At 44.8% G+C, this 27,388-nt stretch overlaps 1 protein-coding gene across 1 annotated transcript in view; it reads left to right on the top strand.

Annotated features, from left to right (window-relative positions):
* The window catches only part of LOC122941577 (neuropeptide Y receptor type 4-2-like), a 35,062-nt gene extending 7,680 nt beyond the window's left edge, over window positions 1-27,382 (top strand). The window contains exons 2-4 of the mRNA XM_044298926.1: window positions 13,822-13,954; window positions 14,567-14,664; window positions 25,573-27,382. Of these exons, the coding sequence (XP_044154861.1) occupies window positions 25,586-26,662 (1,077 nt within the window). The 5' untranslated portion in view covers window positions 13,822-13,954; window positions 14,567-14,664; window positions 25,573-25,585 and the 3' untranslated portion in view covers window positions 26,663-27,382. The remainder of the gene's footprint in view (window positions 1-13,821; window positions 13,955-14,566; window positions 14,665-25,572) is intronic.
* The last annotated feature ends 6 nt before the right edge of the window (window positions 27,383-27,388 follow it).

Below are 27,388 nucleotides of genomic sequence, written 5' to 3'. Positions count from 1 at the left end.
ACAGCTTGACCCTGATGTAGGATTTAGCCAAAAAACAACCACACTACTGAGGGTTAAATGCACTTGTTGGCAGCTTGTGCTGGCGCACCACAAGACACAAAATGGCCGCCGATCACCCCAGAAAAAAGTGACTGAAAAACGCTCTGGGCAGCCTAAAAACAGTGAGCAATTCAATAGCAGCAGTTCAATCATCCACAGCTGCAGATCGATCTCTGAATGAAGTCTTTTGGAGGAGTTAATCACTGCCTAATCTCGCCCTAACGTCGCAGCTGCAACCTCTCCCTATACTGATCAGAGCAGAGTGACGGGCGGCGCTATGTGACTCCAGCTTAAATAGAGGCTGGGTCACATGCTGCACTGGCCAATCACAGCCATGCCAATAGTAGGCATGGCTGTGATGGCCTCTTGGGGCAAGTAGTATGACGCTTGTTGATTGGCTGCTTTGCAGCCTTTTTTCAAAAAGCGCCAAGAAAGCGACGAACACCGAACCCGAACCCGGACTTGTCACGGACACCCCAAAATTCGGGTCCATGTCACGGACACCCCAAAATTCGGTACGAACCCGAACTATACAGTTCGGGTTCGCTCATCCCTAATTATAATAGATAAGCATATCCACCTGTCAACTGAAAATGCTGACAGGTTGACTCTTATAAAAATGAACAAGGCCTGGATTGCCCCTGACTTTTCGACTCCACCAGAGGATATGCCCTCGCATATAATTTTTTACAGGGTCAGCTCACCTGCAGGCCCTCAGATATAATGTTTTACAGGGTCAGCTCACCTGCAGGCCCTCGCATATAATGTTTTACAGGGTCAGATCAACTGCAGGCCCTCGCATATAATGTTTTACAGGGTCAGCTCACCTGCAGGCCCTCACCTACAATCTTTTACAGGGTCAGCTCAACTGCAGGCCCTCGCACATAATGTTTTACAGTTGAGCTGACCCTGTAGCTCATCTGCAGGCCCTCACCTACAATCTTTTACAGGATCAGCTCAACTGCAGACCCTCATGACCTCCTGACGAAGCTGAGGCGAAACGCGCGTCGGGGTCCTTTGCCTGTCCTGTGCCTGTTGTCTCTGCCCTCCACCATGTCTCAGGGTATGCTGTGATTTTCCATCTGATACTTATGGTTAAGTTTTTTGCTTACAGCTCTCTGGTAAGTCTGGTTTATGGGGTCTCATTTATGTATTTATTTTGAGTATCCCATATGGGCATTATTTTTTGTCCATGACCTTATTTGTGATATAGATAGGATCCAGCGCTTGAGCCTCATCCTGCAGCTACGCACTCAGGTGGTGATCACAGGTACTAGTATTACTTTCTAGGGTTTATATATTACATAACCCCTTCCTTTCTGTGAATCACCACATTGCGTATTTTATACATGCCCTACATGTGTTCCATCTTGTGGTGGGTTATAGAGACACCGGCCGGGGGACTGCGGCATCCAGAGTTTTTCTGCTGACTCTTTAAATTTCTTTTTTGTTATCCCCAATACTCTAATTATCATGTATTGTCTATTATTATGAAATAATATATATATTTTTAATATATTGGGCATCCATTTGTTGTTTGTTGAACGACACTTTAGGTTTATATAGTTGGTTTTCTTGCTTGCCCTCAACTATGATCTTATAAATGAGGCCTCTTTTTTGTTTGGTTCTACCTCACATATAATGTTTTGCAGTTAAGCTGACCCTGTAAAACATTATATGCGAGGGCCTGCAGGTGAGTTGACCATTTAAAACATTATATGCGAGGGCCTGCAAGTGAGCTGACCCTGTAAAACATTATATGCAGGCCCTCACCTACAATCTTTTACAGGGTCAGCTCACCTTCTAATGACGATAGTGAAGTCTTGCCTGTTGGTACTCTGGCACACATGGCTGACTTCATGTTAGGCTGCCTTTACCACGATCCGTGCGTTATACACATTTTAAACAACACAGATTACTGGTTGTTCACCCATCTCAACCCCCGCTATAAAGAGAACTTCTCATCTATAATTTCTTTGGTGGAGAGAACAACCAAAACGGTGCTATACCAGAAGGACCTTGTTGAAAAATTGCTCCAAAGTTGATAGGGTAGATATCTAAATTGATAGTCACGGTCACTGGGGCATGCGATCGCCTAGAAGTTATCTAGAGTCAACAAAGCGGAAGCAGGCCCTCGCCTACAAATCCAGTCTTAGTAGCCAAGAGTCTGGTCAACACAATCCTCACTATGACAGCACACTGGGTGAACGTTGTGGAGGCCGGGAGCAAGTCAGCTGCTGGCATCAGACTTGTCCTCCAATAAATCCTTATTAACGGAAAGTGTACTCATTCCAATAACAGGGCCTCTTGTTATTTATCGTCACTACCTCCCCAAGTCGGGAGTGGGTAATTGTCGTGCGCCTGCTGCCTTCCTTGGACGCTTGTGCTTTAATAACTTGACCCACCCTCTCTGGGTGGTTCACAATTGGGAAAAAAAAGGGGCAAGGCAACAACAGCCAATCAGATTTCAGCCATAGACCTCCCTTGGATGTGGTAGCCGTTTCTCAGGCTCCCTCTCCAGCATCGAACCCTGATTCCCCGTTACCCGTAATCTCCATGGTAGGCGCAGAAAAGGACATTGAAAGTTGATAGGGCAGACATCCGAATGGATCGTCGCCGTCACGGGGACGTGCAATTGCCCAGAGGTTATCTAGAGTCACCAATGCGGCAGCTGAGTCACCAATGCTCCACATGTTTTTGAGGGTCACCAGCAGGCCATCAATCATAATTTTTCAAGAGTTTTGTATGATGCCCTCCTTTATGTGTAACAATGGGTGATTTGGAGTACTGGTTCCTTGTAATTTTTGACAGCCCTTTAACTTAGTGCATAGGCTTTATGAGTGTAGGAGTCCCACTACCTGAACAATTGTACCATAATGTGAATGAGGCCCTCCATTATGTGATATATAGGTTGTATTGGAGTACCTCTTCCTTGTAATTTTTGCCAGCACTTGCACTTTATATACAAGTAAATATACAGGCAAGAATGTTTCTTAAAGGGAACCTGTCACCTAAAAAACGCCTCCCAGACCGCCAGCATTACCTTAAAGTAGCCAGCAGTATGTTCCTAAAGATCCTTTTCTTCCTCCTGCCAGATGCACCAAAATCTTGAAAAACTAACTTTAATCCCCTGCACGCGCTATGTAACAACAGAGTTTGAAGTCAAGGGGGCAGCGTTCTCCCCACTTCAAGTCAGGATAACCACACCCTTTCCATGCCCCTTCACCTCTGATTGACAGCCACGCACGTCAATGTCTGACGCGCACTCACACTCGGCTGGCTTTGCTAAACAGCTGAAAGCTATCGGCTGTTAATCAAAAGCGAAGGGGCATGGAAAGGGGGCGTGGTTATCTTGACTTGAAGCGAGGAGGCCGCTGCCCCCTTGACTTCAAACTCTGCTGTTATATAGCACGTGCAGGGAATTAAAGTTTGTTTTTCAAGATTTTGGTGCATCTGGCAGGAGGAAGAAAAGGATCTTTAGGGACATACTGCTGGCTACTTTAAGGTAAGGCTGGTGGTTTGGGAGGCGTTTTTTTAGGTGACAGGTTCGCTTTAACAATTTTTTTTTTTTTCCGTTTTTGTGTGTATTGTTGTCAGTCTGTAAAAGTGGCGTACTACTCGGACAACATGGTTTCCAGCAGTGACCTGGGAGTCCAAGATGCATCCAGACATTCTCCCCATGCTGTTCCCGAACCATTTCAGTGGTGTTTCCATCAATTTCTGACCTTTTACTATGAACCAGACACCCTCCCCTCTTCAGAGCAGGGGATCCCTGGTTTAATGCTTGGGTTCTCCCATTGACTTCCATTATACTCGGGTGCTTGGTAGAGCACCCGAGCATCCCATTGTGTTCGGCCAGAGCACTCAAGCACTTTGGTGCTTTATCAACACTAGTCGCTATGTATGATAGTACTGAGTGATTTCTGTGTAGAAGTATGAGTAATGAAGTGGTGGCCTCAATCTGCTAGTGGTTCCACAATACTTCAGTTATGAGAGGATGCTTTTGTGCTGTTGTTATTTTTATGTTTGCTTTACAGTAATTATTCATAGCTCTGAATGTTCCAGTAGAATACGGGTCAACGCAATAGTATTAGACTAGATGATGAGATGCATCATCCAACTGACATAGAGGATTGTGTTTTCACATGCAACTAGTGTGGTGTAATCTATGAGCTTGTACTGAATACATGGGAACATGTACTTTATGATAACAAAATAACACAATTAATACAACCAGACAGCAGTGTCAACAATCTGTATTACTCAATGACTGATAGCGGAGCTATTGCTGCTTTATTGGAAGGAAACCCTGGCAAGCAGACATATCCAGTCCAGTCTGGTTTATCACCTGGGTTGTAGGTAAATACACGTGGAGATGTATCTGATATAGAAGATATACAAACATCTGCTCGTGGCAAAGCCAATAGAAATGGATAGATCCCCCATTTAGAATACTTGGGACCCATACTTACCCAAAATATACTTCCTCATTTTTTAAACTTTGCTCATTCAAAAGTTTCATTGGTTTCCAAAGTATATACAATATAAAATTTGTGATCAGTGGCAGGGGCAATATTCGAATGTGCGATATTTCGTGTATATTTTGTAGAATGTTCGATATATATTTACAAATTTGAGAATTCACTATTATTTTCTTGATTGCAAAAATTGGAAATGTAATATTCGCGTAAAGCGCACTCAATACAGGGGTGGGTCACTTTTGCTACATTTTTCAGGCTACTAGAAGTTTCCAGAGACTGGAGAAAATGGTTGGCATGGCAGAACATTAAAAATGGCTTTATATGCAGATAGAGTGCTCCAATATATTTGCAATTGGGCTAATCGGCAATTAATGATGAGCATATTTTGGCGCAATACGTCTGACTACATATTACTGATTGGTACACTATGTATTGTTGTGACATCACAGCACTATGTCTGTAGCATGCATGTATAGACAGCAGAACCTATCAGCTACACTATATCACTATCTAACCTATACTGACTATCTCCCACTAACTATATGTAATATATATATATATATGTTGGTAAGGCTGATTAGTCAGCCTGCATTTGTGGGAGGGGCGGAGGCTCTTCATATACGAGCCACACCCTCACTCACAGGTGTGTGTTTTCAGGTGCCATTAGCACACTAGCTTCTCTGGTGGTAGGATTCTTTCTTTGCAGCATGGAGCTTGTTATTTTGCTCTCTGCTACCATAGCATGCACGCGCCATATTACGTAAGTAGGTTGGGCCGGGACCGTCTCTCCAGGCCGGTCGGATCCGACTTTGCTAGCGAACGGGAGGCTTCGCCTCAGAATCTGCTACCTCAGGTTTGCTCGTTTGGGCCTAAATACTTCCATTTGCTTTTCATTTTTGTTTGTTGGTATAAGAGTTGGTTCCTATAAATCTTACAAGTTTCACTTTGCTTCGTTCGTCTCGCATGAAAAGTTTCTTTACAGCAAACCGGCTGAAGTAAGAGTTACCCGGGCTGCACGTGACGTCATGTTTGAAGATCGGACGCAGTGTTTATTGTTTAGGCCTTTTGCTGTAGCTGTTCCTTGCCATGTGTCTACCACCATCTTTAAACTTCATGTATTTCACTTTCGTAAGCCGCGTACCGGGGTGGGCTCCACAGGTTACAGCAAAGTCACAGACATGGAAGCAACACTGACACCAGCTTTATATGCAAGAATATAAACTTTACTTTGGAAACAGTATTAACACAAGTACAAACAGTATAAGTAATACCCCAGTCCCACAGTCACCGTCCCTGTCCGAGGGACAGGCCTAGCCTGCTGGCGTACACAGCAGAGCCTACAAGTCGTACTGTGCCGCTATAGAGGACACACCTAACCGGTGGCAGACGCAGCAGAGCCTGCAAATCAATTACTGCGCTGCAGTCCAGTACAGTAAGGCCTAACAAAGCTATAACCCTATCTAACTAGCTATTACAAGGCCTAGGCTAGTCTCTGTTACTTTAGGCGCCAAACAGTGAAGTACAATTGGTAATCAGGTGTACTGACCTGCGTCCGTTCTGGGCCCTAGGATGCCGCTTACCCGGGATGGCCACCAAGCTCTCAGCAACCGTGCGGCCTTGCTTGATGCTAAGGTTTTCTGTCCATACACTGGAACTGGTCTTCCTGGGACAACCTCTCTTTCAAAGTGCTGGATCCAGACAGGGGACAGCAGATACTCTCGTTCCTTTGAGTATCCATTCACTGCCGGACATCTGCAAGCCAGGATGGAATCGGATTCAGCCCCTCACAGCACAATCCTTCCACCATGTCAGATCATTACTTCCTGGTTCACCCAGAAGCATGCTAACTGTGCTGCAAAACAGCGGCCTCTAGTGGCCGGAATGCCAAATGACAGCTCCAGTACAATTTAAACATAAATATACAGGCAGAGCTTATCCACAATCTCATACTTTCATGCTCCGCTGTTATCCTGAGCGGCATTTACACTTTCGGATTTTATTTCATGTCTTATGCTGCATCCGCACGTCTTCACTGTACTGCACTTTTCTACTCTTGGTTCGTATTCACTCAGATTGGTCTCACATTCAAGCTGCGCTCACCTGTTGGCTGTTACATCTCATTCCGTCCCCAGCCGACAGCCGGATCCGTATTACATGCCTGTTATTACATGTTGTATACTCAGCTTACAGCCATAGCTGCTACTGTTACTCCGTTTTCATGCTCTGGAAGCACCACCCAGGTATTCCCACCTTGCTCCACTCACAACCAGAGCTGCGTTTATACCAATTTTCATGCTCTGCTTATACCCAAAGTTGTGTTCACACTTCTACTGCTACACCAGGTTGTATACCCCACTCACCAAAGCCGCTTTCCATGTCTGCGGTCACATCAAGTTAATATTCCGTTCACATCCAAAGCTGTGTCCGCATGTCTGCTTTTCACATCTTGTCCTATACTCCTTTCACTACTAGAGCTGCGTCCACATGTCGGCTTTCGCATCACGTCAATACTCTGCTCACTTTCAGGTTGCTTTTATACGTCTGCTTTATACCATGCTTTTCATGCGCTACCCATACTCAGAACTGCGCCTATACCATGTTTTTAGGTACCACTCACATCCAAAGCTGCATTCACCCATTTGTTGTTACATCATGTGTTGTACTCTGCTCCCACTCAAAGCTGCATTCTCCTGTTTATTGCTACATCATGGTTTTGCTCAATCTCACCGGGGCAGTCTGCACCCACCGTTCTGGTACCTCTCTCCTGACAAACATAACTGCGTTCTTTCCAGGCTTACGTTCCCTTCCTCGGTGGTCTGTTACATTCCATAGGCCTACTTTCTGTTTAATCCTGGTTCATGATCACTTAGACTGGTCTCCTGTTACTTCTGGTTCGTATTCACTCAGACTGGTCTCCTTTTACTTCTGGTTCGTATTCACTCAGATTGGTCTCCTGCCCCAGTTCACCAAACAGCTCCTCAGTTGAGGTCAGTGGGCCGATAGGAGTACGTTTCCTGCTATGTTTTCACAAGCTGTTCATTTGTTTGTCACGATAAGAGACTTCTCTTAGCGAACTCGCAATGCCCCAGGCATTTCATGTTTACGTTTATGGTTCGCGGTGGTTAGTGTTTTATGTATGCACGTGCTTCGGATTACTAATGTCTATATTTTTAACGCCTGTTGGCAGTCATGTTCCTTAGGCCACCTTCTAGCCAATCCAATCATTCAAGTCGCTTCATATGCCATCAGGTCCGGCTTACGTTTTAATTACTTATCGTCACCGCAACGTCATCCCTCTGGCTTCGGGGGCCCTATGACCGATCCGGCCTCATGGCTCCGGGGGCCCCTTGACCGCTTTTCATGTTTTGTTTAAGGGTACGACATGGTTGTAGGCTGGTTAGTGTCCCAGGTTTCTGTTGGTGGTTATGCGAGTCCATGTCTTTGTCTTTCTAGGTTATCGAGTCCCAGTTGCTTACTAAACCCGTTGGGTTAAGGCCCAATCTTTTCCCCAGCCGTCCTTAATTCTAAGGTTCGAATCCCGGCGGCTGCCCGGCCCCATGGGCCCCTGGTGGTTGCTTCAGCCCCATGGCTTCAGGGGTCTGACCAATGGTTGCCTGTCCACCTGTGCAGCTATGCTTTTGAATGACTCATATCTTTACCTGCTTGCCAGCTTATGTTATTAATTTTAGTTAATGTCCGTTATTATCTCCATTTTCTGTCACGTTTCCCTTCGTCTTTTCAGGTCATGCAGTTGAACTATTGGGGTCACATTCCACGTCGATCAGGTCTCGTTCCTAACGATATTTCGCCTTGCATGTTATTCAGGCCACGTAGTTTATCTTGGGTATCGCCTGCCACATCGGTCAGGCTCATGGTTTAATTCACGTGCACCTTATTCATGTCACTTTTCATAGTTATAATTCTTAAAAAAATAAAATAAAAATCCCAATGGCTTCGGGGGCCCGACGACCGCTTCGGCCCCATGGCTTCGGGGGCCCGACGACTGTTTTCAAACCTGCTGGGCTGATTGCCTGGTTGGTTGTCCATCTGGGCATCTAGGCTGATTTGGCACCTATGTATCGCACACATACCTGCTTCCCTAATAATCCATGTTGATCGCTCCATGTTGATCCATGGCTTCGGGGGCCCGACGACTGCTTCGGCCCCATGGCTTCGGGGGCCCGATGACTGCTTCGGCCCCATGGCTTCGGGGGCCCGACTACCTGCTTCGGCCCCATGGCTTCGGGGGCCCGACTACCTGCTTTGGCCCCATGGCTTCGGGGGCCCGACGACCTGCTTCGGCCCCATGGCTTCGGGGGCCCGACGACCTGCTTCGGCCCCATGGCTTTGGGGGCCCGACGACTGTTTTCAAACCTGCTGGGCTGATTGCCTGGTTGGTTGTCCATCTGTGCATCTAAGCTGATTTGGCCCCTATGTATCACACACATACCTGCTTCCCTAATTTCCTAATAATCCATGTTGATCGCTCCATGTTGATCCATGGCTTCGGGGGCCCGACGACCTGCTTCGGCCCCATGGCTTCGGGGGTCCGACGACCTGCTTCGGCCCCATGGCTTCGGGGGCCCGACGACCTGCTTCGGCCCCATGGCTTCGGGGGCCCGACGACCTGCTTCGGCCCCATGGCTTCGGGGGCCCGACTACCTGCTTCGGCCCCATGGCTTCGGGGGCCCGACGACCTGCTTCGGCCCCATGGCTTCGGGGGCCCGACGACCTGCTTCGGCCCCATGGCTTCGGGGGCCCGACGACCTGCTTCGGCCCCATGGCTTCGGGGGCCCGACGACCTGCTTCGGCCCCATGGCTTCGGGGGCCCGACGACCTGCTTCGGCCCCATGGCTTCGGGGGCCCGACGACTGTTTTCAAACCTGCTGGGCTGATTGCCTTTTTGGTTGTCCATCTGTGCATCTAAGCTGATTTGGCCCCTATGTATCACACACATACCTGCTTCCCTAATTTCCTAATAATCCATGTTGATCGCTCCATGTTGATCCATGGCTTCGGGGGCCCGACGACCTGCTTCGGCCCCATGGCTTCGGGGGCCCGACGACCTGCTTCGGCCCCATGGCTTCGGGGGCCCGACGACCTGCTTCGGCCCCATGGCTTCGGGGGCCCGACGACCTGCTTCGGCCCCATGGCTTCGGGGGCCCGACGACCTGCTTCGGCCCCATGGCTTCGGGGGCCCGACGACCTGCTTCGGCCCCATGGCTTCGGGGGCCCGACGACTTTTCAAACCTGCTGGGCTGATTGCCTGGTTGGTTGTCCATCTGTGCATCTAAGCTGATTTGGCCCCTATGTATCGCATACATACCTGCTTCCCTAATTTCCTAATAATCCATGTTGATCGCTCATTTTATGTTTTGACCGCAAACTGGTCCGGTTCGCCCTACAGCATTATTGTCATGTCTTACGCAGATATTTCGTCTTTCTTTAATTGTTCATGCTTTCATTCAGGTCCTGCCAGAGGAAGAACAAGTAGGGCAATTCGCTCTAGCATTTCAGTCTCTGATCGTAGTCGATCATATCTTGTCAACCAGGTCCCCGCGCAAAGTCTTTGCCTTTTTACCACGACCAGGAATTCATTTTCGCCAGTAGCTTCATTGCATTGCATTCCCTCACGCATGGGAGGGCATAGACAGAATCTTGTATATTATGGCTTCTTGCCCCACTAACCTCCGACTCCCTACAACCACGTTGAATCGGATTTTGGACAAGGTCCAGCATTTTCTCACGGTAGAAGATTCAGATAGTAGGTCGGTCTTCACCTCTCAAGCGTAAAAACAATTCTCAGGGGCGCACAGTAGAACAACGCGCGGATAGCTGTTGTCTGGGTAACTATTCAAGGATTCTCTTCCTATCTACATGGTTCTTTTTGGCCCTCATTCCTGCATAGTCTAGGCAGTTAGGTTTTGGTCCCACGATCTCCTGACGCTAGGGCATTGCCAGTACTCGCACTAGAACCAAACTTTACAAGTTTCAGTTGGTTTTTATGATCCATTTCACAACGTATTCTCGGTCCTCCATTCCGCTTTGGTGCAGTATCCGCAATATTGAGCATCATGTCTCTGGCCTTGTCATCCACAAGATGGGTTGTAGGTTTCCTACTGGTCTTGCCTCACACACCCCGAACTTTCGCTCTAGATCCTGGATGCCTTGCAGTTGGCTTGGGGATCAGTTGCCATTCAAATTCCTTTTCTACCCTACTTGGCTTGGTTTTTGCCCACTTATAGGCCTACCCACGATCATGGCTTAGGGCACACAACAAGCCATTTAGTCAGGTCAGCTAAGACACGCCTAGCTGGGTTAGGTTGTTCCCGTTGTTTTCTCCCTAGGGTTCTTCGGATACCTCTTGGCCGTAGCCATAACCACAAGTTGGTAAGGCTGATTAGTCAGCCTGCATTTGTGGGAGGGGCGGAGGCTCTTCATATACGAGCCACACCCTCACTCACAGGTGTGTGTTTTCAGGTGCCCCACCCTCCCTCCCTTATCTTCTCATTTCCACAGGGTATGCCCACTTATAGGCCTACCCACGATCATGGCTTAGGGCACACAACAAGCCATTTAGTCAGGTCAGCTAAGACACGCCTAGCTGGGTTAGGTTGTTCCCGTTGTTTTCTCCCTAGGGTTCTTCGGATACCTCTTGGCCGTAGCCATAACCACAAATATATATATATATATATAAAAGCTATCTAAGTGGAAAGCACAGAGCACAGCAATGACACTGCTTTCTCTCTCAGAACTCTATAAAACTACCGAAAATGGCTGCTGGAGAGGTTCTTATATAGCAGGGGTGGCCAACCTGTGGCCCTTGAGCCATATGCGGCTCTTTGCTTCTTCAAGTGCGTCTCTAGCTGTGGAGCCAGGAAGCAGTCAGGCGGCTTACTCTCCACCGCATGCTCAGATCTCTTTTTTCCTGATCCGGCACTGTTGCTACTTTGCACTCTCCACTACGTCCTGATGCGCACAGTAGAAAAGAGATGCAGTGGTATATCAGCCTCGCGGTACTCGCGTCCAGGATCAGCGTCCCACGTCATCATTGGCGGGCTATTTAAATCTTATATTCCTTGTTTATTTGTACTTGACAAAGACTCAGTATGTGAGTTGAAACGCTTCATTTATCTAGTCTTCTGTATGGCGAAAATAAAGAAAGATTGAAGATCATATTATCATTGCGAGTGCCGGTCCTTTACTTCTCACTGCTGATACACATAGTGTGAGAACGTAGTGCGTGGAGACACGGACTATGACCTGACGTTGTGCTCGTCAGGTCACAGTGGAGAGTGAGTAGGACCTGCAGAGTAGCAGGTGCCCGAACAGGAGCCCAGTGCCTGATCAGGAGAGGTAAGATATTTTTTTAAATGATAGAACTGAGCATGGGGGTCTGATCTAAGCATGGGAGGTTCTGATCTCAGCATGGGGAAGTGTCCTGATCTAGGTAGTGGGGCTCTGATCTGGGCAATGGGGGGTCCTGATCTGAACAATGGGGGTCTGATATGAGTATTGGGGTCTAATCTGAGCATGAGGTTCAGATTTGAGCATGGGGGGATCTGAGCATGGGGGTTCAGATTTGAACATGGGGGGCAGATCTGAGCACTGAGTATGGGGGGAAGATCTGAGCATGGGGGGCAGATCTGAGCACTGAGTATGGGGGGAAGCAGTGCCGGATTATAATTGGGGCGTTTGGGTCGGCAGCCCCGGGCCCAGGGTGAGTGAAGGGCCCATCGCCAATTTACCATCCTAAACACCCCATTTTGCGCCACCACCAGACTCCAACTTACTAAAATATATCTGCAGTAGCGACGCACAGCCAGCGCTGCCTGCTGCAGTGCAGACAGTAACAGCCGGCCGGCTTGCTTGATTCCGCCCCCGTCAGCGCCGAAGGCTGTAAAAATGAAGCAGGACGGATTCGGCGGAAGACAGAGTGCTGAGGAGAGGAGGGGGCACGTGACTCAGTCAGTCACTTACTGTAGCTCCGCCTCCTCCGTCACAGAAGGCGCGCTGCAGTGCTTTATTCCCACCACCGATGTTCCCGCCCCCAGTCTTCTCAGTGCCACCACTTACTATTGCCAGCGCCAGGAGTCAGGACAGCCTGGCTGGGTCTGTGAGAGAAAGCAGCAAGGAGGACCTGCTTCGTCGGAGTTAACTTCCACTATTCCAGTGGGCAGGTGCAACAGCAGCCAAAGCTAGTAAATTTTAATGAATGGTGATGGCCTGGGCAGCAGGGCAGTGGGACTGTGGGCTGCCTGTGTCTGTGAGTGAGAGGCAGAGCAGCAGTGGCCATTTTAGTCAGATTACAGGCTACAGCCACTCTGCAGCTTTGGCTCTGCCTCTAATCTGACTGAAATGGCTGCTGCTGTCTGGCCTCTGCTCTGCCTCTTTTTTCACCACAGGTGCCACTGCCCATCACAAAGTGTGTTTGACTATAAAAATTATGGATTATTACACCAAGTGTTTGATATTAAAATGGTGGATTACAATTGATCCTTCTCTTTACAGGTGCCTAGCCCAGCACACCAAGTTTTTGACCATCAAAATGATGGATTATTAATCCCTGTATGATACAGGGATTAATAATCCACCATTAACTGCCCATCACAAAGTGTGTTTGACTATAAAAATTATGGATTATTACACCAAGTGTTTGATATTAAAATGGTGGATTACAATTGATCCTTCTCTTTACAGGTGCCTAGCCCAGCACACCAAGTTTTTGACCATCAAAATGATGGATTATTAATCCCTGTATGATACAGGGATTAATAATCCACCATTTTGATGTTCAAACACTTGGTGTGCTGGTCTGGGCATGTGTGAGGAGAATGATCAATAGTAATCCACCATTTTGATGTTCAAACACTTGGTGTGCTGGTCTGGGCACGTGTGAGGAGAAGGATCAATAGGAATCCACCATTTTGATGTTCAAACACTTGGTGTGCTGGGCTGGGCACTAGGGATGAGCGAACTTCTGTTTTCAAGTTCGGCGTATAAAGTTCGGGTTATCTAAGAATTCCGTTATGGATATTCCGCTGCCACGGACCCTAAATTATGGTTCCTGTTTGCAGAATCCATAACGGAATTCTTAGATAACCCATACCTTATATACCGAGCTTGAAAACAGAAGTTCGCTCAACACTACTGGGCACCTGTGAGGAGAGAGAAAGAGCAGTGGCACAGAGACATTGGCCAGCAGTCGCCATTTCAGTCAGAACCGAGCCAAAGCTCCAGAGTGGTTCCTCCTCAAATATAGAGATTACTAATCCACCATCATGTTATATTTATTCTACAGATCTGCTTATTCCACTATCATTACCTCCTGTGAAATCCAGCATCTCACAGAAGCAAAGAACACAAGAGCAGGCAGTCCTACAAGACAACGGCAGGCAGTCCTACAAGAAGATCACAAGCCATTCATTTCGACGGTAAGAAGCTGTGTCTATGCAAACTGTTTGGTAGGCAGGTCGCTGGTGAGAAATTCCCTTTAAAGGGGTTGGCCACTTTCTGGTAATTGTTGACCAATGTGTTTCTGAGATGATATGACACTTACTAATAGTCCTTGGTGAAATTCTGCACCATTTTCTATATTTCATAAGGTATGCGCCCGTTTACAAAGTCTCTTGTGCTGTCCACACAGAGATCCTGTCCATAAGATGGCCGCTGATGGAGGGTCATGTGACCAGGCAAATCACCTCGATGTGATGTCTCCTCTATTCAAAGACACTGCATCTGCCATCTGTACTTGTTCTGTTTGGAGTTTAGTACAGGTGCAGTGTGTTTGAATGAATAAGCCATCAAATGGAGGTGATTTCCCTGGTCCCAGGGCCATCAGCTGCTATTTTATGGATAGGATCTCTATGGAAATAAGGAAGCATACTTGATAAAATATAGAAAATGGTGCAGAATTTCAACAAGGACTATATTAGTAAGTGCTATATAATGATCTTACAAACACATTGATCAACAGTATCCAGAAAGTGTCCAACCCCTTTAAGAATTTTAGCATGCAGCTAGAATATGTTATATTTATTCTACAGATATCATTATCGCCTCCGAAATACGTCTCACAGAAGCCTACAAGACAAGACTAGGGCAGGCAGTCCTACAAGAGATTCACAAGCTATTCATTTCAAAGGTGAGAAGTTAAATATATTTATATATGGAGCATATGTAAATCAGAAAACCAAATCCAGAGCCTTTGTTAAAATCAGCCCTTTAATAACCAGTTAAAGAAGCACTCCGTACTATTTTTCTGGGCCTATATAGTGCAGAATAATCCATTATAAAAATAACCTGCCACCAGATAGTACAGTTCAAATCTGCTGTATGAAGGATTGATATAAAATATCAACAGATATGGAATAAAACTTGGCTTTCTTCAACTCGTCCTCAACTGTAAACATAACTTTTATATAGCAAAAGGAGCTTTATACGTTTTTTGGTTAAATATTCATCCAAACTTGTAACTTATACATGTATAACCCTCTGCTTTTTCTATACTTAAGCGGTTTTCACTTCAGCTAATGGCATTTATCTCGTAGACGATGTTAACATGAGCCACTTACTAATGTATAGTGATTATCCATATTGTCTCCTTTCCTGGCTTGATTCATTTTTCCATCACATTATACTCTGCTAGTTTCCATAGGTACGACCACCCTATAATCCAGCAGCGGTGGTCATGCTTGCACACTATAGGAGAAAGTTCCAGACTCACTGGTGGCCGAGACCACATGAGTGCACAATCTTTCCTATAGTGTGCTAGCATTACCACTACTGATGGATTTGATGGATTGCAGGGTGGTCATAATAAGCATGAAAATGAGCAGTGTTATAATGTGATGGAAAAATGCATCCAGCAAAGGAGGCAATATGGACAATCACAGAACATTAGTAAGTGCCTTGTATTAACTTTCTCTACATGATAAATGCCACTTACTGAAGTGAGACAAAGCCTTATACTGGGGTCTCATTATACACAAGGCACATTTACTTGCGCCAATCTTGGAGGCAGTTACTGGGTGGAGAGTGCACATATGATTTTGTAAAAAAATTTTGTAATATTTTCGGATTCTAGATTGTTAATTTTTTTAACATGATTATGGGGGATGTTATAAATGTATGTGGTCTGTAAGAGTGTACAGTTGCAAGAAAAAGTATGTGAACCCTTTGGAATGATATGGATTTCTGCACAAATTGATCATAAAATGTGATCTGATCTTCATCTAAGTCACAACAATAGACAATCACAGTCTGCTTAAACTAATAACACACAAATAATTAAAGGGAGTCTTTCACCTAAAATGACCATTATACACCACAAACATCATGATATCCATTACATTCCCCATATTATAATCTTACCTTTCATATTGCTGTCCGTCGCCTATTCTCTCTTAAAAACACTTTTATTCCATATGCTAACCAGGTTCTGAAGGTGCCCAGGGGCGGCGTTTATGCGGCCGGTGCCCAGGCTCCACGGCGCTGTTCAAATCAAACCCCTCCCCTTTCACTCCTCTGGTCCGCCCTCGGTTCTTCAGATACCATCCTCCAGTCAATGACAAATCCGGCGCCTGCGCCTGCGCACTCCATTACTCACTAGGGCAGAGGCAGCAGAGCGTTTAATGCGCATGCGCCGGCCCGTACATCCCGATATTTTGGCAGTTTACTTCCGCCGGCTAGATCGGGATGTACGGGCCGGCGCATGCGCATTAAACGCTCTGCTGCCTCTGCCCTAGTGAGTAATGTAGTGCGCAGGTGCAGGCGCCGGATTTGTCATTGACTGGAGGATGGTATCTGAAGAACCGAGGGCGGACCAGAGGAGTGAAAGGGGAGGGGTTTGATTTGAACAGCGCCGTGGAGCCTGGGCACCGGCCGCATAAACGCCGCCCCTGGGCACCTTCAGAACCTGATTAGCATATGGAATAAAAGTGGTTTTAAGAGAGAATAGGCGACGGACAGCAATATGAAAGGTAAGATTATAATATGGGGAATGTAATGGATATCATGATGTTTGTGGTGTATAATGGTCATTTTAGGTGAAAGACTCCCTTTAAATGTTACCATGTTTTAATTGAACACACCATGTAAACATTCACAGTGCAGGTAGAAAAAGTATGTGAACCCTTGAAATTTAATAACTGGTTGAACCTCCTTTGGCAGCAATAACTTCAACCAAACGTTTCCTGTAGTTGCAGATCAGATGTGCACAATGGTCAGGAGTAATTCTTGACCATTCCTCTTTACAGAAACTGTTTCAGTTCAGCAATATTCTTGGGATGTCTGGTGTGAATCGCTTTCTTAAGGTCATTCCACAGCATCTCAATCGGGTTGAGGTCAGGACTCTGACTGAGCCACTCCAGAAGGCGTATTTTCTTCTGTTTAGGCCATTCCGTTGTTGATTTACTTCTATGCTTTGGTTCGTTGTCCTGTTGCAACATCCATCTTCTGTTAAGCTTCAGCTGGTCGACAGATGGCCTTAAGTTCTCCTGCAAAATGTTTTGATAAACTTGGGAATTCATTTTTCCTTTGATGATAGCAATCCGTTCCGGTCCCTGACGCAGCAAAGCAGCCCCAAACCATGATGTCCCCACCACCATACTTCGCAGTTGGTATGAGGTTTTGATGTTGATGTTGCTGTGCCTCTTTTTCTCCACACATAGTGTTGTGTGTTTCTTCCAAACAAATCAACTTTGGTTTCATCTGTCCACAGAATACTTTTCCAGTACTGATGTGGAACATCCAGGTGCTCTTGTGCAAACTGTAAACGTGCAGCAATGTTTTTTTTTGGACAGCAGTGGCTTCTTCTGTGGTATCCTCCCATGAAATCCATTCTTGTTTAGTGTTTTACGTATCATAGATTCACTAACAGGGATGTTAGCATATGCCAGAGACTTTTGTAAGTCTTTAGCTGACACTCTAGGATTCTTCTTCACCTCATTGAGCAGTCTGCGCTGTGCTCTTGCAGTCATCTTTACAGGACGGCCACTCCTAGGGGGAGTAGCAGCAGTGCTGACCTTTCTCCATTTATAGACAATTTGTCTTACCGTGGACTGGTGAACAGCAAGGCTTTTGGAGATACTTTTATAACCCTTTCCAGCTTTATGCAAGTCAACAATTCTTAATCGTAGGTCTTCTGAGAGCTCTTTTGTGCAAGGCATCATTCACATCAGGCAATACTTCTTGTGAAAAGCAAAACCCAGAACTGGTGTGTGTTTTTATAGGGCAGGGCAGCTGTAACCAATACCTCCAATCTCATCTCATTGATTGGGCTCCAGTTGGCTGACACCTCACTCCAATTAGCTCTTGGAGATGTCATTAGTCTAGGGGTTCACATACTTTTTCCACCTGTACTGTGAATGTTTACATGGTGTGTTCAATAAAAGCATGGTAACATTTAATTCTTTGTATGTTATTAGTTAAAGCAGACTGTGATTGTCTATTGTTGTGACTTATATGAAGATCAGATCGCATTTTATGACCAATTTGTGAAGAAATCCATATAATTCCAAAGGGTTCACATACTTTTTCTTGCAACTGTATGTCCTCTGACACTTACTATTGTATACAGTATGGCACTATTGTACATTTTCCAAACTGGCTGTACAGAAAACGCACTTGGTTGTCCCGAGCAACCAATCAGATCCCACCTTTCATTTTTCAGCTCTCATTTGGGAAATGAAAGGTGGAATCTGATTGTTTGCTATAAGTAACAAGTCACTTTTCCTTTTTATTTAGTTTGGATAAATCTTTCCCTGTAATAAAAAAAAAAAAAAAAAAAAACATTTAATATATTATTTGAAGGACCATTTACCATTGTTATAAAAACTTCAATAAAGGTTCGAAGTTTGCAAATAATTTCATGTTGTGTAGTTATCTTTAAATATTTACTATAAATATGGGGCAGAACACCGAATTGGGGGGGGCGGGGGGGGGGGCGGGGTCATTGATAAATAGAGAAAAGGGGCCCAAGTTTGAGAAACAGCCCCGGGCCTATGAGGCACTTAATCCGCCCCTGGGGGGAAGATCTGAGCATGGGGGGTCTTGTTTGAGCATGGGTTGGTCAGGGCTGAGCATAGGGGGTGAGATCTGAGAAGGGGTGTGTCACAGGTGAAGGGGAAGGGAAAACATCAAATACACACCACAATGAATAGACAACAATCTAGGCCTCTAAAGCTAAGGAAGAGGGATGGTGGCCTCCTAGTAATCCCTAGGCCTTTACCTAACTCCTGTCAGTATGAGCAGATCCTGATGGTGGAAATACTCATACGCCGGATACCTAAAGCCCTACTAAAACTGACAAGCCCTAGGATAGGTAGCAAGGGATGAGACAGCTGAATCCTTCCAGAATGAAGGAACCTGCATCTCCCTGAGGCCTAGAAACAAACATACGAGATAATAAGAAACAGTGAAGGCAACAAGTGCTTAGCTTAGAGATGTATGGAGAAGCAGGAGATCCAAGACAAACCAGCACTAGCAACTCTAAGTAGAAACTATCAATTGCATGGTCAGCAGTGTGAGGCAGATCTAAATAGAGCCTCATCACTGATAACGAGTGGCACCTGAGGAGAGGTAAGATCCTGCCAAACAACAACATACATAGAAGAAAACAGAGAAACCTGTCAGATAGCCTCAGGTGCAGCAAGTCTATCCGATCTTCTCACAGGAGGGACTGTGACAGGGGGAGATCTGAGCATGAGGGGGGAGATCTGAGCATGGGGGGGTCTGAGCATGGGGGGGGGATCTGAGCATGGGGGGGGGATCTGAGTATGGGGGGGAATCTGAGCACTGAGGGTCTGACACTGGGAGTCTGATTTGTGTTGTCTGATCCGAGCATTGGGGGTCTTATTTTGGCGGTCTGATTTGGAGTTCTGATGAGGTTTGGGGATCATATTTTAGGTTAGATCGGGATCCAATTTAGGAGTCTGATCTGAGGTCTGATGAAAAATATATTTTCTTTTTTCTCTGCTAATGAAAAATAATAAAAAATATTTTTATCAGACCTCAGATCAGATGAAAAATCTTTTTTTCTCTCCTTTTTTTCTTTGTTAAAACCTAGGTGCATCTTGTAGGGCGAAAAATAAAGTGACACACGTGTAAATGTATAGCTTGTGGCTCCTGATAGTCATACGTTGTTTTTTTTGCTTGTATCTGTAAGGTTTAGCCACCCCTGTTATATAGTAAGGGTCCAATCACACGTCCTTATAATGGGTCCGCATCCATTCCGCAAATTGCAGAACGGGTGCGGACCCATTTATTCTCTATGGGGATGGACTGGATGAGGAGAGCACACTATATGCTCTCCACATCCGCATTTCAGGAGCTGCCCCCCGATCTTCCGCGGCTCCGGAAAAAAATAGAACATGTCCTATTCTTGTCCGCAATTGCGGACAAGAATAGGCAGTTCTATGGGGGTGCCGGCCGGGTGTATTGCGGATCTGCAATTTGCGGATCCGCAATGCACTACAGACGTCTGAATGGACCCTAAGGGGTAGGCAACTTTCCTATTGGTTTCTATGGATGTTGCTAAGCTCAGACAAAGACATTGTAGCTTTCTTATTGGTCCACAAGGAAAATGCAGGGAGGGATCATGAGTTCAGATGAAAAAAAAATCTAGAATATTCGAAAATACAAATATATATTACTATACTAAAAATATTCGCGAGTTCTCAAAATGCTGCTAGAAAAATTTGCAATACAAATATTCACGCTCAACACTATATAGAATGACACAGTAGAAACACGAACATTAAACCAGTCTATCAGGACCATCTTGAATGTAACAACATGAGTGTCCATGAATGAAATATTATGGCAGGAGGGGTGACAAAGAGAAAAGGACTCAAAGATCAGGGGGTTACATTGAAGGAGAGGTGATAATGAAAATTTTATTTTTAGTCAAGGAGGGAGAGAGAAAGAAAAGAGGGCCGTGGGGAGGACTTTTCGAAAACTTGGTGGAATAATGAGATCTAGACAATAACTTAAAGGGTTAGGCCACTTTCTGGCTACTGTTGACCAATGTGTATGTAAGATGACTATATAGCCTTGGTTGATATTCTGTTGCGTCTGCTGTATTACGTGAGTCATGTCCCCTTGCTGGGAAATTCTTCTGTGCTGTCTGCTTAGGAGCTGCAGAGTATTTTCATGGAAGGGGCTAAGTGTCAGGTCTATGGGGGAAGTGTGTGTGTGTGTGTGTGGGGGGGAGTTAGAGGAGTGCCAGTGCTTAAGAAAAAATATAGAACATGCCAAATATGAAGAGTAATACTAATTCAGCTTTTTTGGTATGGACACTCCTAACACCTCATTGATTATCTTAAGCCTAGTATCCCAAAAACTAGAGAGAGATGTGCAGCTCCACCAAATGTAAGCCATGGTGCCTTCCAAGGTGCCACACCTCCAAAACAAGGGGGATACCAAAGGGAACCATTGAGAATATTTTAGACTCTATACCACCCTATACTTTGTGCATGTCTCCTGAGATTTTGATGCTATGAATACCTTATGAGAAAGCCTGAAACATTTGGACCATTGCAAAGGAAAGAACCGTTTTCCCAACTCTGACTCCCATGTGTGTTCTGCGCATTGTGCATTCAAAAGTTAAATTGTTGAGATGACATTTGGCATAGCTGAGGTGGGAAGACATAACAGTGTTATTGTGCGCAAAAGGTTGCTACGCTTTTTGAACCAAGAGTGAAAATGTTGAAGCTGAGCTTATTCAAAATGGTCATGTGTCATTCGTACTTGGTAATAATATTGACAGGGGTTTAGGGAGTCTGAAGATGTTACATGGCAAAATGAACAGCAAGTATTCTCAATCCTCCCAATAATATAGAGCAGGCATCCTCAAACTGCGGCCCTCCAGCTGTTGTAAAACTACAACTCCCACAATGCCCTGCTGTAGGCTGATACCTGTAGGCTGTTTGGGCATGCTGGGAGTTGTAGTTTTGCAACAGCTGGAGGGCCGCAGTTTGAGGATGCCTGATATAGAGGAAGATGAGCCAGGTGGGAACACAGGGTTATCTATAATAGGAAGTGTGGATCCATTCTTATCATTCAGAGATTCTAGCGCCCATGTAGAGTGAAGTATCAAAAGTGTTTGTTGTGTAGTGAACGAATGGCACATGAGAGTACGGGTCTGAGGGGGAAAAGTCCAGGGGAGGGCCGACAATGCCTGGAGGCATAAAGTGAGCAATTTATACCCAGGACCTGGAACCACCATCATGAAGTAGGTCCAGCAGACAAGCATAAGCTGCAGAGAGGTAAAATACTTTACAATCAGAGAATCTCATGGTTAGTCCTGGGCCTCTGAAGACCAGATGAACGACCCAAAATTAGGCTAGGATATAAATGGGGATGGTGTGCAGTAGATAAATTAATCTGGGCAGCAAAGTGATCTTCAGAATACTATTTCTCTCAAACCATGAGAAGTCCCAACCATGGCATGTATCTAGATCTTTATGAAAATGCATCAAAAGCAGGGGAAATTTATTAGCAAATAATTGGGGCAATTGAAGGAAATTTAATACCTAAGTATGAGATGTCCTCTGGGGGCCATATGAAAGGGAAATTGGCTTTAAGAGAAGAAACAGTCTGAATATTTGGACATGTTCATTTTTAAGTTGGACCAGAAGCTAAATCGAGCTAAAAAACTCAGGCACCATGGATTGCAAAGAGATCTCTGGGTTTGTTTGTAGACCTATAAGTTATCTGCAAAGGCAGAACAATTACATTTCATTTTGCCACTTTCCCATTTTCGACAATCTCTACCCCCCCCCCCTTCAGTTCTAGTTGAAGAGGAAATATATATATTTTTTTTAATTAAGACTGAGAAGGTTGCCACCACATGGTGAGACATGTTCAGCTGATGCACCATGCTAGACAGACATTAACTTTGGTACAGATGACGAGAAGACCTTTGATAGGCTGGAATGGACTGTGGTTTTACATCTTAGGCCTCTTCTCTATTTATTATCTGCAGTGGGTCATTGAATAGAAGAAGGCAAGGGTAACAGAAGAGCTTTTAAAATTAACATATCAGATGACACTCTTCTGTATATAGAATTTACAGAGAGAAATACAAGAAATTTGCCTGATACATTCTCTTTTCTTTGGAGGTCATGGGGAAAATTCTTCAGGCTCTATACCAGAATGACAGGATTAAAAGGATAAGTATTCCTAGCAAATAGTGGCTTTAGCCACTTGAGGATAGAAATTCTCAGGGATTTCCAAAATGTTAAAAAACATTTTGGTCCTTTTCATATTTCTAAATTAAAGAGGAGCTGTCATCTCTCTGTACAAGACTCTAATAGAGGTAGACCACATAGCTGCTACGGGGCCTGCGGAGGAAGGGGGCCTGGCCCTACAGGAAAACCCCACCCCTAATTACACTTACATAACTAGCTGTGAAAACCTAGTTAGCTGTACAGAAGGACCAACAATGATGTCATCAGTATGTGATCAGTGCAGCCATACAGAGTCAGTAGTTTTACAGCTGAAGGACCTGTAATGAATGAATGATGATGTCATCATCATGTGGTCAGGGCAGGGAGCTGAAGATCAGCAGTGGAGAGGAAAATGTAGTGAAAATACATGGGGAGGAACCTCTGTGTGTGCCTTGACAAGAGGTACCTGGTGTCCTGGGATTGCTCATAACATTCTAATACTGGGAGTTGTAGTTTTCTTCCACTGTATCCCCCTCTGTGTTATGTTCACTGATGCACTGCAATAACAGTCTATACATGCTGGGAATTGTAGTTCTCTCCTCTTTTATAATATCCACTAATGCTGTATAATAATAGTCTGGCAATGCTGGGGGTTGTAATTCTCTCCTCTTATAACCTATCCCTGTAATGTCAACTTGTGTTCTATAATAACAGCCTGGACATGCTGGGAGTTGTAGTTCTCTCTTATTTTACACCTCCATGTATTGCTCACTAATGTTCCCTTGTTTTACACTGCCGGCAGTAGATCCAGCAGGCTGTTCCGGCAGAGAAGAACCTGCTGGAGCGCTCTGGATCTGGGTCTGCTAGAGGTTATTGGTGTGCCCAGCAGCCCCCATTGTACCCAGAGAAGTCTGGCAGGCAGTACTCTGTTGGAACAGCTTGCTAGAACTACTGCTGACAGTGTGAAACAGGCGTAAACTGGTCAAGATGAGACCTGTAGTTCTTGTATCACTATTATGATGTTCTGCAGCAGTTGAGTTGTATATTAGGCTTTGTTCACATCTGCACTAGTGATGTTCATTGTACTGCTAGGTCATAGGAGCACAACAACGAAAATCATGGTAGTGTCGGATCTGGCGCATCTTAGCACGTCTCTGCAACCTCTCTGATAATGTTACTAAAACTAAATCTATATTATAATTGCTAAAATACACATATAAACCTCTTGGGATCAAATGGTTAAAACTCTCAGGAATGGGTTAATACCGGGGTAGGATGTCTAATGCTGATATGTGATTCACATGTTGATCCATGTAATCCCTGAAGGGCTAACTACACTCTGGATGCTTAATTTTCTTTATTCAAGACCCCTATCTACCCTTCCTGCCTAAAAACTGAAGCCTGCTCCCCTACATGTTTCGCAGAGCGATTCGGCGTCTTCAGGGGATACTGCACAGGTTCTAAAAAAGGGGGGCGGGGTCGGGGCATTTAAACCCTCGGTTTGCTTTGCAATTATACATCAACCAATCACTATCGCCTGCCTCATTGTGGGTCATGTCCACGTCATCTAGGACGTCCTCCCATTGGGCCACCCCTGGTGACGTCATTGGCGCAGAGCGATCATGGAAGCGAAGCCTGGCCCAATGGGAGGACGTCCTAGATGATGTGGACATGACGCACAATGAGGCAGGCTTCAGTTTTTAGGCAGGAAGGGTAGATAGGGGTCTTAAATAAAGAAAATTAAGCATCCAGAGTGTAGTTAGCCCTTCAGGGATTACATGGATCAACATGTGAATCACATATCAGCATTAGACATCCTACCCCGGTATTAACCCATTCCTGAGAGTTTTAACCATTTGATCCCCAGGAGGTTTATATGTGTATTTTAGCAATTATAATAAAGATTTAGTTTTAGCAACATTATCAGAGAGGTTGCAGAGACACGCTAAGGTCCAAGAGACCACCTAGCTTCATTTCTCTTTGCAAATAATAGTGTGGCAACCTCTTGTGGAATCCTATTATTTGTCATTAGTATTAGGATCTGGCGCATCCAGACATGGAGTCCCAATTCAACTTCTTGCTATGGAGCCCAATGATTTTTATGTACGCCCCTGTTCCCTTGGGTAATGTTCTTTTGAGAAAGCTCGGGTCTTGGCATTCATGTGGGTGTTACCTTGACACATACTACCTACCTATACATTACACAGGGCATCATAGAAATGGTATTTCCTAATGACTTTGGCCCCTTTAAGAAGTATAATGTGCAAATATTGTTCAGGAAGACTATGAGGAATATAACAAAGAGTTCAATTTTTTGACCTGGCCTCCAAATTCCCCAGAGACTTCAATGGAGAAAGTGGAGTGCATTGTCTTGTATGAGGACTACGACAGTAAAAAAATCAGCAGACAGAGATAACTGTAACCCTGTTCTCCTGATTGGTGTGGGTCCAAAAGATGGGACCTGCACTTATCATATATTTAGGGCATTTTAGATGCCTAAAATTAAAAGCAAGTAGCCAACTTAACTGAATGACAACAGCTTAGCAAAGGCATTAAGGGTTAGAGGAGTGTCTGTTGACAAGCTTGTAGGCTGTTTCCAATGGCAACCAAATTATGAATTCAGCTTCAGATTGTAATGCATAATATAAATTAAAATCAGAACAATCAATAAAAAACTAATAATGTAATTCAAAAGTAACAATGTAGATTTCAGTCATTATGAGCTGTAGAAGAGTGTTCAAATGTGGACATACCCTTTAGTAAGGAGCATAGAAAAGTTTGCTGTGGACTGCCTGATAGTATGATTGGTTCAAGCACAATATAATTAAAATTGTATTATTTATTATCTGAAAACTAACCTTTTTATGTATTTTTTTAAACAGTCCTCAAGGCAAGATGAACTATACCATCTTTTTAGACAAATCAGCTACTGCTCTGCTTTACCAGAATTCAATGATGAATAAATGTGGACATCTCCCAGATATAACTCCATTCCTTGGGACTTCATATAGTCTGCTGATATTTTTCTGCTTGCTTGGGAACAGCTCTCTGATATATGTTATCTGCAGGAGAAAAGAGAAGGGAAATGTCACACACATTCTTATTGCCAACTTGGCCTTCTCGGATTTACTGGTTGGAATTTTTTGCTTGCCCTTTACAGTGGTCTACACTCTTATGGACTATTGGATGTTTGGTCGATGCTTATGTAAAATTACCAATTTTATTGGATGTGCATCAGTTACCGTCTCTGTCATGATCTTAGTCCTAATTGCCTTAGAGAGACACCAACTTATTCTACACCCCACTGGTTGGAAGCCCAGTGTCCCTCAGGCCTACATAGCTGTTCTACTTGTCTGGGGACTGGCATGTCTTCTAGCTGTGCCATTAATCTATGCCACAGACCTGAAGGAATTAAACTTCCTTGCTAACAAGTCTGTATGTGCTGAGTACTGGACATCAGGCAAAGAGAAGAGGGCTTACACTGTAACCCTGCTACTACTGCAATATGTTATACCCCTGTTTTTTATCATCTGTTGCTACGTTCGTATATCTGTGCACCTGTATCACAGAGAGAGTCTTTTTGGAAGAAGCTACAATCATATGAAAAGAGTGAATCTTATGCTAGCATCAATGCTTGGAGCATTTGCAGTATGCTACTTGCCACTTCAAATTTTTAACAATATCGTGGATTGGAACTATCAACTGATTTCTGTTTGCTACCATAATCTTATCTTCTCATTGTGTCACCTGCTTGCCATGATTTCCACATGCATCAACCCAATAATATATGGCCTGCTCAACAGCAATGTGAAACAAGAAGTAAAGATTTTGGTCCAGAGATGCAAAGGTCAGAGAAAGAAAGGATCAGATACATTGTGTGAGTCTGAAAATCGTCCATTATCCATCAAACTCAATACTGTTGACACCATTTTGCCAAGTTCACCAAGTTCACCTGAACAAGGCATGTTTTAAGAGGGGAAAGAGCATTCATATGGGTCACCATTTCCCTTAAAGACTTTCTGACAGCACAAAATGAACAGTATACCTGTGCTTTACTGGTTTATACATATCTTAGAGACAGACAATGCAGCTGCTATGGGGACCTTGGAGATAGGGTGTCTAGACTCTAGAAGAACTTTCTAGTTTCCAGGGGGGCAGTATGGCCTAAGGCAGTGATGGATAACCTCTGGCACTCTAGCTGTGGTGAAACAACGACTTCCAGCATGCTCCATTCATTTCTATGGCGTTCTGAGAACAGCCAAGCAAGTGTACTTCTTGGGAGTTGTAGTTTTACCACAACTGGATTGCTGGAGGTTAGCCCTCACAGGAGTAAAGTCAAGGATTGTTTATAGCAAAAAAAAAATGCAGGTCGGTCTGTCTTGGATGCCAAAACCCAGCATCAAAATCAAAACTAAAGGCCTGAGATAGTCAATTTGTTCAATGGAGACTTTAAGTGACTTCTCCACAGGACTAAATACTTTTATAGAAGATATGACTGTAAAGATGATTGTTGCTTACATGGCATGACTGTGGTCGAGCATATTGTGAACACCCCATAGAATGGTTCCTGGAACAAAAACCTGTTGGTCAAGTTGTACAGTATATTGAAGTACTGAGAATATTTTATGGTGACAATTGTCATTTGGACATAAAAGCAGAAATATCTGGAAGTCATCACATTGTTCCAACGACAATTCA

This window comes from Bufo gargarizans, chromosome 6, assembly GCF_014858855.1.
Source record: "Bufo gargarizans isolate SCDJY-AF-19 chromosome 6, ASM1485885v1, whole genome shotgun sequence".
Taxonomy (NCBI): domain Eukaryota; kingdom Metazoa; phylum Chordata; class Amphibia; order Anura; family Bufonidae; genus Bufo; species Bufo gargarizans.
Note: the sequence above shows the minus strand (reverse complement) of the source record. Positions and strands in the feature narration are given on the sequence as shown.